This window comes from Drosophila simulans, chromosome X (assembly GCF_016746395.2).
Source record: "Drosophila simulans strain w501 chromosome X, Prin_Dsim_3.1, whole genome shotgun sequence".
Lineage (NCBI taxonomy): Eukaryota > Metazoa > Arthropoda > Insecta > Diptera > Drosophilidae > Drosophila > Drosophila simulans.
In genome coordinates this window covers 13,336,319-13,348,128 of record NC_052525.2, presented here as the reverse complement: position 1 = coordinate 13,348,128, position 11,810 = coordinate 13,336,319, and the positions used below count along the sequence as shown (strand labels likewise).

Below are 11,810 nucleotides of genomic sequence, written 5' to 3'. Positions count from 1 at the left end.
TTACGAATTATAGTAAAATATGTTCTATTTATGGGCTGCAATAAACATGTCACAGGACAGCATAAGTGGCAACTGCAGATAAGTACGACTGCAGCGGCCTTTTGCCAAAGTGTCAAGAGATATGACCACGCGGGAGGTTATTAGCCCGGTCATAGGCCTCAAACATAGATTTAAGAATAAAACTCAACTGCATTTGCAAACGCAGACAAGCGCTGCATGATATAATTAGATGATAAGAACTATGTAAAAATGAATAAAAGGCGAAGCCCTCGCAACAGCGAGTCAGTTAGATTCAAACACCCGAATTGAACTCATAAAGTGTACGCTTAAGTTTATAGTGTGAACACTATATGTGAACACACAAATGATAATATATTATTATTTTTCTTCTTTGGGTAAGCTTAAGCACTCTTTTTTTGTTGGGATATTCCTAAGTGTTAAGTCTCAAGTCTTGATCCTAGCCTAAGTAATCCTTTGTTTCCAAAACGTACTCATGACCGAACGCAAATAGCAGTCACCTATGTAAGTATATGTTATCCACTACTCTACAGCTTTTTCAACCATCTATCTATCTATCGAATTATCGTTTCGACTCCTCCGTACTTTGATTTGCCCACCAAATGCCAGATTGTTCTCTTCACATCTAGATGTCTTTTTGTGTGAGCTTCTAAGTGTTTGCTTGCCTTGTATTCAGTTGCCTTGCATGAGTTGATAATGTAGCCGGACCACCCCTCCTGCAGCATATAGATTTCGATCCCTAGAACAGGTGGACTAGCAGCTCCTCCTTTTCGTCAGCTTAGAGTTCTAAGGATAACTCCACTTCAGCCCCAAACTCTTCTGACCCCCCCCTTCAAACAAAATAAATCATATAAAGCAGTAAAATATAGGCACTGCACTCCAACAGCATATAGATTGTACTGCCAGAACCCGACTATATATACCGATTTCTGATCCCACAGCTGCTACGCAACTTCAGCTCCCCAATGAGCGCCATGGCCGCCAGTCGCTGCCCCACACCCTTCGCCTTCCCCTTCTCGCCCCTCGGCCTGAGCCTCTTCGACATCGATCCGTCCAGAATTCTCAGCCTGCTGCACCACCAGACCTGGTTGGCAGAGGAGGCCCTCAGGTGAGTGATCCATTGGTCAATTGAATGGGTAGAGGAGTGGAAAGAAAGCTTAATCAAAAGATTAATCTAATATTAATCAAAAGACTAATCGAATGCCTAATCAAAAGATTGATCGAAAAATTAGTTTACTGCTTTGACAGCCAAATTACGATTGGAAAATAATTCTACAAAACTAAATAAATTTGGAATACATCACATAAACTAATTTCCATGTGTTAACCATAAAACTTTGCTCCTTCGCAGGACACGCGGTCTGCTGACGGCGCCCAAGGACTTTCCGCACCGTTTCACGACACTCAGCGACCTGCTGACCAAGGACTACCAGCCTGGTGCTGGTCAACCGATGGTAACGGCCACAGCCACAGCGACCACAGCCTCTTCGACCAGTCAGGTGAGTGCCAGCCGATCCGGCGACACGCAATACAACAAGCACGGACAGCAACCGCAGCAACCTCAAACCGGCGGAGCAGCAGGATCTGGCGTAGGTGGTCTGGGTGGAAGCCCTACGGCAGGAGCGTCATTCAACCTGCGTTACCCCACGCCCACCGCCTTCTACCAGCAGCAGCAGCAGGGCAAGGGTACCAAATCGTCTCCTTCGCCCCAGCAAATGGCCACCAGCTCCACCACAGTCATGTCCAACGATTCTGGGGAGGATAGCTGCAAGCGCAGCTCGGCGGACAGCGATGAGGTGACCATCATGGAGCTGCCCAGCGAACGCAGTGCCCAGCTGTACAAGGAGTCGCTGGAGCAGCTGCTGCAGCGCCAGCGTCGCACTCCCATCCTGGCGGGCTCGGGATCGGGCTCTGGTTCGGGTACGGGATCGGGCAGTGTTATTGTTGATGCCGCCGGTCTTAGACAGTACACCCAACTTTTGTTGGCCGGAGCCGCCTCTAGTGGTGCTTCCGATCTGAAGGAGAAGAGCTCCTCGTCGTCCACCTCGTCCACGCCACCGCTACTCACCCAGCAGCTCAGCCAGATGCTGAAGAGTCCCTCGGACACGTGCTCCTCGCTGTTCAGCTCGTCGGGTGGCGGCACAGGATCGGCCGGCCCGGGAGTCACCGGCGAGACCATCGAGGAGGAGACCCGCTGCGTGGTCTGCAATGCCCATTTCCCGAACGTGTGGCTGCTGGAGCAGCATGCCGCCCTCCAACATCCCCATGTGGGCCCCGGCGAGGAGAAGCCCTTCATCTGCGAGCAGTGCGGCCAATCGTATCGCTATCGCAGCGCCTACGCCAAGCACAAGGAGCAGAATCACCGTGCTCGTCTGCCGGCCGACAAGCTCTTCACCTGCGACGTGTGCGGCATGCAGTTCCGCTACCTGAAGAGCTTCAAGAAGCATCGCTTGAACCACGCCCTCGAGCGGCTCCATGGGAAGAAGAGCGTGGGCGTGATCGGACGACTGGGCGGATCTGGTTCGGGACCCGGTTCCTCAGCGATTTCCGTCTCGGTGGCGGCACCTGCTTCCGTTTCCGCCTCTGGATCGGTGACCTCGGTGGACCAGGATGTGGTCACCAGCTCGCAGGAGCCCATGATGGCCGACGAGGGCGAGGATCTGCGCGTGAATGTGAAACGCGAGGGTCCCGCCGATGAGCAGAGCGCCGAGTCGCGGGCCAACGACCTCGAGGAGCACGAACAGGACAACACCGTCGACTCCGCGGGCATCACGATGCTCTACCAGGACAACAACTCCTCGGCCTCGGCCTCCACCAGCGCCACCGAGCCGAACATTAGCAGCTCCGACGGCATTCATAGTACAAACAAGCGGGTAAGTAGTCCTCGATATCGTAACAAATGTATACATAAGTTACCTTCTTTATAATGAATCTTAAGAGATGTGAAATTAATTTACAATTTTGTTACTTTCCTTCTAATCCACGTATGCTGCAGTCGCGCCTGCACCACTTGGAAACGGATCCCTCCTACCCACACCACCATCACCACCACCACCATCACCATCAGCAGCAGCACCACCAGGCGCAGCATCAGCACCACAATCCGCAGTCGCAGCTGCCGACCCACTTGGGCCACGTTTCACTGCCACTGGTGGCCACCTCGGCCGCCGGCTCCTCATCCTCGGCGGCTGCCGCTGCCGTTGTGGCCGCTGCCCAGGCACAGGCCAGTTCCGGCGCCACCGGAAGCGGCCCAACCGGAAGCGGTGCACCCGGTAGCGGCAGCGTTGGCTCCGCAGGCAGCTCAGCTGCGAGCGGCGGCATCAGTTCCCTCAGCTCGCTCACCTCCCTGATCAACGCCGAGCGCATTCCGAACGAGCAGTTCCTGGGACTCAATCCGCAGGAGGCCTCCATCCTCAACTTCTTGCGCGTGGATGCCGCCGAGCGACAGAGGGACAAGCGGTGAGTCTTTCGATCCCTTAAGACCACACTGCGTATGAGTAATATTGTTATATTGCAATCTTAGAAAGAGTAATATTTTAAGGGGGCGAGACCAACTTGATGGATCGTATTATGTTTAAAAGATTAGTAAAATATTTACCTAAAAGAGATGCAATGTGCAAATATTATGGGCTTACATGGCGGAATAGTAATTTTAGTTTAGAAGGGATTCCTTTGGATCTTCTTGATTTTTCTATGAATTAAAAATGTATTTTTTAAAAAGCTCGACTAATGTTCTGTTTCGTTCGGTTTCAGACCGGCCACCTCGCGATTCGCGTGCCCCTTTTGCGGCAAGTGTGTGCGCTCCAAGGAGAATCTTAAGTTGCATGTGCGCAAGCACACCGGCGAACGGCCGTTCGTGTGCCTCTTCTGCGGACGTGCCTTCGGTGGCAAGTCGGACCTGACCCGCCACCTGCGGATCCACACCGGCGAGCGGCCGTACCACTGCGAGTCCTGCGGCAAGTGCTTCGCACGGGCGGACTACCTGTCGAAGCACCTGACCACCCACATCCACAATGCGCCGCGCTGAGATGAGGCGCGTAGGAGACGGCTCCTACGCAGATAAGGAACCAGCTCCACGATAAGACACGCTCACACTCACACACACACACGGCACAACCCACACCAACACACACACTAAATACAGGATATAATAAAGCCGATGTGTATAAATCCTATTATTACCAGAAGCTCTACGATTAGGTCGATGTAACACACATTTTTTCGCTAGAGTGTTTTTTTTTTTTTTTTTTTGGTGCAAGCTAGAGAAAAACAAAATTACGGGCAACTAATTAGCACGGGTATTAAAGTGTTTAAGATTCTGAATATACACCTATCTCTCTAAAATATAAATATTATGTGTGAGTAAGGTTTACGATTATAATTACGGATTATAATTATTATCGTAGCACAAGATTAAGTTTTTCTACAACTATGATTAAGTGCAGATGGGAACGAAATGCGACTTGGTTCTGTGAGACAAATTATTTATAATTTCTAATAACAATAACATTAACGAAACAGCCACAAACAAATAGCATCAGACACTGCAATAGCAATTAAACAAAATAGTCTGTATTTTCTACCGAAACAAATGGAGTACCGCAGATCTGCCGTTGATATACACAATAGATAAAATATATTTAATTTTACACCGATCTATAGAAGCTAACTAGCAACAATTTGTACAAAACAAACAAAAGCCGAGCAAACGAGAGGAAACTAACTTTGCAAGGATCAATGCAATAACTGAGTAAACTCTGTTACCTACCACAGAAAACAATAAGCGATATGGGATTTTAGTTAATTCTAGTACAGCAACTGTACTGGAACTAAGCCAACCACTAAATACTACATGTAAAACAATGTTTCAACGATGCAAGTGCAAGCATTATTTATTCTTCGGTTGACCGATCTACATGCATATATACACATATGTTCAGTATGGAGGCGTAGTTGGTTTATAGGATTATTGTAAAGCTAGGAGATACGAATGGGATCTACCACCGTCAATAGTTTAATTTATATACATACAAAGCAAAGCAAAGCGAAGCAAGGCAAATCAAAGCAAAACAAAACTAAAAAACAAACATAGCAACAATTAACAATTACCAATAGCAATTACAATTAAAACTGCAACTGCAAATGCAACTACAACAACACAAAACTAACTGTGATCACAACAAGAAAAGAACATTGAAGTTTTAACTAACCTACAAACAAGCTAAACAGGCAAGAATAGTTTATAGCGATGGCAACCATGGCAAGCAATAGAGAAATTGGACGGTGCTGGCAATCCTGCAGCTGCCGCATCGTCCATCCGCTGGAAACGAAATGTGCAATTAAACAATAAAAACAATAAACTAGAGAAAGCCCAACATGATTTCTCAACCGATATTTGCTTCATTTTTAACTTAGTTTAGCAGACACATACATACAACCACACAGGAAAATCAAATAACAAAAACAAGCAACCTTGAACCAAGAACATCGAATTAAAGTGTAAAAAATGAAGAAATGAATCCGAAAAACTCAAATGCGTAGAAGGGTAGAATTCAAAGTTTTTTGTATTTAATAAATGTCTAACGCGATAAGAAGAGTTATGAGAATTGCCGTACCAAAAAAGTGGAAAGTAAAAAACAAACACTGAGAACAAATCAAAGTAAAGTGGTAGAAGTAAAGTAAATGAAAACTTTCACTGTGCCAAAAAGTTTCAAGTACCTCATAATTTAACTAAATATTAAAGAGAAGCAACTAACCACACCGAAAACAGCCCACACAATCCACAAGCAGTCCACACACGATCCACACGCCCCAAATAATAATTATACAAACATACATACATATATCCCGTAACGAAATGAGTCTAGACAGGAATTGTCAAAGCGTATGATTACATAGAAGCTGAAAGCTGAAAGCGAAGCGTTAACTAATCCTAATTTACCAACCGGAGAGGGCTAGAAAATAGTTAGTTAGATAGAGATAGCGATAGACCTAGAGATAGGGACGGATATAGAATAGAGACAGAGACAGAGAGAGATGGCGCTGGCGATAGCGATAGCAAGAGAGAGAGACAGATGCAAACCGATTCAGCGCATGTGGAGATCTACCATCCAAAGGGGATCCACATGTATCGTATATAGTATATCGTATATCGATCATGATGGGGTCCCCGATTTTCGATTATTTTTTGTAATTTATTTATTCTCCAGCAACACAGTTCTGCCTACATTTTCTCTCCAAACTTAAGTGTTCAATCTTAGCGAATATATATTTGCCTTGGAATATATATGTTATGTGATAGTTTAACTAATTAACCGCACCCTTGAGTTATGCCTTTTTAGCAACAACATACTTTGCCTAATTATTATACCTTGATTGTAGCGAAAAGACAACAAATCACTTTATTTTCTCGATACATATGTAAGTTTTTTCAATTTCGATTGTGTCAGTATGTGAACCGTCAAAGATCAGGGCCTCTAGCAAATGTTATAGTTTTAGTTCATTATTATTATTATTGATAATCTGATGTGAATTTTTGAGCGGACCTTATTATAGAATTACCTTTCTTTGGTTCTCGATTTCTCCTTGAATTACTATTTATTTTCCAACAACTACACTGCAACTGCAACCACAAACAAAAATCAAACACTGCCTTTTGTAAAACACAAAAACCAGCAAGTATAATGCAAAATTTGTAATCTTACTATCTTAAGTTACTCTGTTTTAAATCGTAATTTTAATTTTTTTATGTTCACATCACAAATGCCGAAATCAATTTGAAAAACTCTGTTTTACTTTACTTTTACTTTTATTTTTTCCAAGCTCTACATTAAGTTTTTAAGCACAATAACAACAACAACAAGCTGTGAGCTGTGTATGTGAATGAATTATTTGTATGAATATTATTACAGTTATGACACTCTTATTATTATCAATTTTTTTGGAAACACTTATTATTTTGGAATTATTATTTGATAGTATTTATTAATAAAGTTTTTTGCAACGAACACATTATTGTTTGACCATCTCGGGCACATCCGTCGATATGAAACCATCCGTCGATTTTCACTTCCTTAAGTTAACCCACTATTTTGTATGTTTATAGTTGAAAATGCGCCTTAAAAGAATTTTAGGAAACTAAGGTAAGAAAAGTGGAGGGGCAAAACAAAGTGTGTCATAAATACTCCATTTCGGTAAGATACAAAACGTTTATTGTAATTAAGGAACCCAAAAAAAGGAAAGCAATATTAACTGAACTAAAGAAACCAGTAAAGCTAAAGTAATTTTTTCTTAGGTGTGCGTGTGCAAGTAAATGTTAATGAAAAATAAAGAAAAATGAAGGAAACCTATTAAAATCATTAAATGCAAAATAATCACCATCAAAATTAAGGCGAAATTTAATTGAATAGCGAGTACTGGAATTTTTTTGTGAATGTGCAGAGCGGGAGGAGCAAAAAAAAATTGATTTTAAGCCAAAAATTGGAGGGATTTAAGACTCTTATTTCGTATATACATACATATACATATATTACAAATTTACCACGTAGGCAGTTTTTTTAAGGCATTGACAACATGCAGGAAAATACGTGTAACAGAAAATTACATTACAAAATTCAACAACGAAAACTTTTGGCATTACAAATTAATGCATTTTTAAATACAATATTTATTGATATACCTAGATTTAAAGCGCAGCAACAACAACCAGGCGAAAGCGATGAAAAAATTCCAAATAAGACGGAAACGGATAGAAAAAAAGCATAACAAAGAAATCCAAATATTATACATAGAATATATCTATATACAGATACATAAATGTACACGTGGTTTTCGGTGTCTATTACTTATATAAATAGATATATATACATACATTATATACAAACATCATATTATACACTTGACGTGCATATTTTGAAACAAAACCCAAAAACCCCGAAAAGCCCAAAAAAATAAATATAAATGTTGTTCATTTGACTAATACGCGAAAGCAACTCAAGCAAACAAAAATATATTCTAGCATATATAAAAACTAATGGTATTCCACTCCCACACGTACACTCACCACCAGGGACACCCAAAATAGGGACATTTATGCCATTTGTTTCATATTTCCAAACATACATATGTATGTTTCATTATCATGGATTTCGCCAAATGCATTACACATAATGTTTACCTTGTCGCAATTCCTAGCATAATTAAAGAGAAAGTCCTACCGCAAGCTTTATTATCCTATTTCAAACCACATCAGTTACTTTAGTGCTTGGGTGTCCCCAGATCATTTAGCAAAATACATGAAAGTTTTAAACGTAATAATACACATTAACAAAAATAAAACTACGATTTCATGAAATTAAGACAATTTCAAGGTTTCACTTGCAAAAAAAGAAGAGGAAAATGAAAAAGGCATACCCATATAACAATGTTCTATATTGTAGTCAAAATCATTTTAATCAGTTTTGGATACACTTTGATTTTAGTGTTGAGCAAAATGGAAAGAAATGAAACGACGATTTCGTTACGATGAAAAACAATTTTAACTTGTCTAAAACCAATTAAATTGTTAACAGCAACTAACTCATGTATGTAAATACATTAAATGGATACCATCTCAAAAAAGAAAACCACAAAATATACAAAAAACCAAGGCGATTGCAAAAACGAAAATGAAGAATGGATAGCAGAAGCATAATAAACATAAAATGTAGTACATGCAATATATTTTTCGGTGTTAGGCGTCTTTTTGAGATTTTTACAGAATACCAGACAAAATCCCTCAAACAAAATCTATAAAGTATAATATTTCATTGTTGATGTTGTGAGCAAACTAAAGGAAACTAAACCAAACCAAAACCAAACTAAAGTAAATTGTATTTATTTCTCCTACTCTCTCAACAGTCTCTCACCTAAGATCTAAACTTTAGCTGTCGTGTCTCTTTAAATATTTATAGGGGTTTATAAGGTTTATAAGTCGTAGGAGATGCGGAAACAATGGAAAATGTTTCAAACATTTTTTTTTTTTTGATATACACATAAACAAGAGATTCGGTGTCTACAAATTATACGAAACTTAAGATGCAACTAAGGAAAACATTTTTAGATCAAATTCGAGTGGTTAAGCGATTGGATGGCAGCGGAGTTGAATGGCTGGAGTTGAAAAGCTGGTGTGGCAATTTGCAAATGGGAGGAAATACTTAGCAATAATTCTGAAATGACCTCAATCAAATATTTTTTAAATTTTATATATTTTAGTCGTGCAAAGGATAACCTAAATGTGTAAATAAAACTTTAAAAATACATACAAATCGAAATAGCAAAATAAACAAAATGTAAAACAAAAACAAACAAAAAAAAAAGCACATAAAAATGTCTCTCGAACGAACGAAGAAAGAATGTGATATTTTTCTAAGGTGTACTACAAAACAAAATGATGAAAACAAATATGAAAACTAAAATCAAAGATGCAACAATTCGAATAAAATATTTAACACTTTTACTGAGAACCAGAAATAGAGCAAGCCCACATAAAATAGAACAAATTGCAATAGAGACTGATTTTTGACATCATCATCTCATCGACATTCTCACCACCAATTACAATACGAACATTTTTCATCAAACCCAACAACAACTTTTACAACAGTTACAGTTTTGAATAGGAAAAAAAAAACTGGTCTAATGGGTGGTTCAGATGCGAAATCTCCTTTGATTTTCCAGTCTGCAAGGACGAAGTGAAGGATTTCCACGCATAGTTTTAGGTGCCTCTTTGGGTTGCTTTAAATTGGCGGGGAATTGCAATCACCATTATATTTTCCACTTCAATATATGGGCTATAGATTCATTTGAGTTCTTCGAGTGCACAGCGGACGAGGGAAAGCGAGAGAGTAGGGGAAAATATGAAAATATGGGTGTGAAAGGTGCGGAATTAATGGAACCAATTCGAGACGCATCGCGTCAAGGTTAAGGTTTACAGATGGGACTTAGAAGCAATGTTAGTTTAGGCGTGGCAGGGCGTAGAGTTGGGTGCATTCGCACAGAGTTGTAATTATTTTTGTGATAAAATCCGAAGCGCAATTTTTTTCTCCAACTGTATGGTAGGTTAGAGGTCTGTACATAGGCGGGGGGCTAAGAGGGAGAGTGGGGGGAACGGAAGAGAGAAAGAGAGGGGTCAGGGGTCATGGGTTAGGGGTCAGGTGGGTTGAGAGTATGTTTATGAAGGTGCTACGAACAAAGACGTAATTGAAAATGTGATACAGTTTTTTCCTTAACCTATTTATTGAACGGTACGCAGAGCAGGGGACGGAAACGAAGGCGGAAACGGAAATGAAACGGGAACGGAAGCGGAAACAGAAACAGAAAAACGGAACGGTAACGGAAGCGGAAGGAGCTTAGCAATATGCTTTACAAGCAAACAGATTTCTATTCTACAGTTTTAATGGTTTTTTACGGGAAATGTGAACGAAAAGTGTAGTGGGTTATTTTATTCGGTTCAATTCAACCTTACTTCGTTGACACAGAAAATCGAGACACCACAGATAAAAAAAAAAACAAACCGCAACCACAACAAAAACGAGAACAAAACAGAAATCAAACAGCAGAAAAAGGCCAGAGATGTATTGGGGAAAATTGTAAAAAATTTACACTTTAGGAAAATCTCTAAATTTTAAGCTTTCGGTGTTTTTAAACCAAAAATAAAATTAACAAAAAAAGCAAAAACGGAAAAATAAATGCAAAAAAAAATACAATAAAACAATGGCAAAACGTATAAAATTAACAAGAACAAGAAAAATTAGCGAAAACACACGAAAAATTTATATATATACATATATATTTCGATATTTAAAACTTCATTCGGAAAGAAAAGCAAAAACATTAACAATTTTGAGCAAACTCTCGGTGTTTTAAAATTAAGCGCATGCAAAACCACATTACACTAAAAAATTAACTAAACCCAGAGTAAACAAAATAATAAGTTAAGCAAACAGACGTAAACCAAAAACAAAAACCTCTTTCACTTTCGTGTCTTTGACTTAAAACCAAAAAACTAAAGCGACAAAATAAGCAGAAAAAAAACCAAAAACAAAAAATATTAAGCATATTTTTAAAATGTAATTTAGCACAAAACCAAAACAAGACAAAATCAAAAAAAAAAAAAAACAAACAAGCGAAAACGCAAAAAAGAAAACACAATTTTTAAACTACCAACGTATTGATGTGTATTTGATAACAAAATCAAAATTGTAATGAATTGAACAGGACATAAATGGAAAACCAAAATATTTGAAATGGAACTAATCAAATTAAATGAACCATTTTTTTCACATCTCTCAGATATTTCGAATCTTACGTTTTTCAGTTTTGAATTCGAATCTTGCGTTGAGAACGATTTAGAAGGAAAACTTTTACAAAACTACGAAATGCAATGCCTGCCAAAGAATTAATGTTTTTAATGCGAAATGCAAAGGGAAACGATAAACAAATATTACTTATATGCAACCAAACAACAACAACAAAAGTTCAATAAAGCCGTTCCAATAAAATGAAACCAAGTAAAAACTGAGAACTAAAACAAGCAACAAAAATCAAACTTGTTCGGAGATCTTTTGCGTTTCCTTATACAAAGACATTTACGACGACTAAACCAAAAAAACAAAAAAAAAAGAAGGAGAAAACCAAAATGAAAACTACTGAAACACGAACATTTTTTTTGTCACTCAATTAATGAATGCAAAAATTTAATGTGAAAATCAAGAAAAACTATTTGTCGTGTACAAGTAAACTTATTTGTATTC

At 39.6% G+C, this 11,810-nt stretch overlaps 1 protein-coding gene across 2 annotated transcripts in view; it reads left to right on the top strand.

Annotated features, from left to right (window-relative positions):
- LOC6725899 (nuclear pore complex protein DDB_G0274915) overlaps window positions 1-9,459 on the top strand; it is a 116,560-nt gene extending 107,101 nt beyond the window's left edge. For both annotated transcript variants that reach the window (XM_016172595.3, XM_016172594.3), the window contains exons 6-9: window positions 960-1,126; window positions 1,370-2,891; window positions 3,014-3,477; window positions 3,772-9,459. In XM_016172595.3, the coding sequence (XP_016039264.1) occupies window positions 960-1,126; window positions 1,370-2,891; window positions 3,014-3,477; window positions 3,772-4,045 (2,427 nt within the window). In that variant the 3' untranslated portion in view covers window positions 4,046-9,459. The remainder of the gene's footprint in view (window positions 1-959; window positions 1,127-1,369; window positions 2,892-3,013; window positions 3,478-3,771) is intronic.
- Window positions 9,460-11,810: the final 2,351 nt, after the last annotated feature.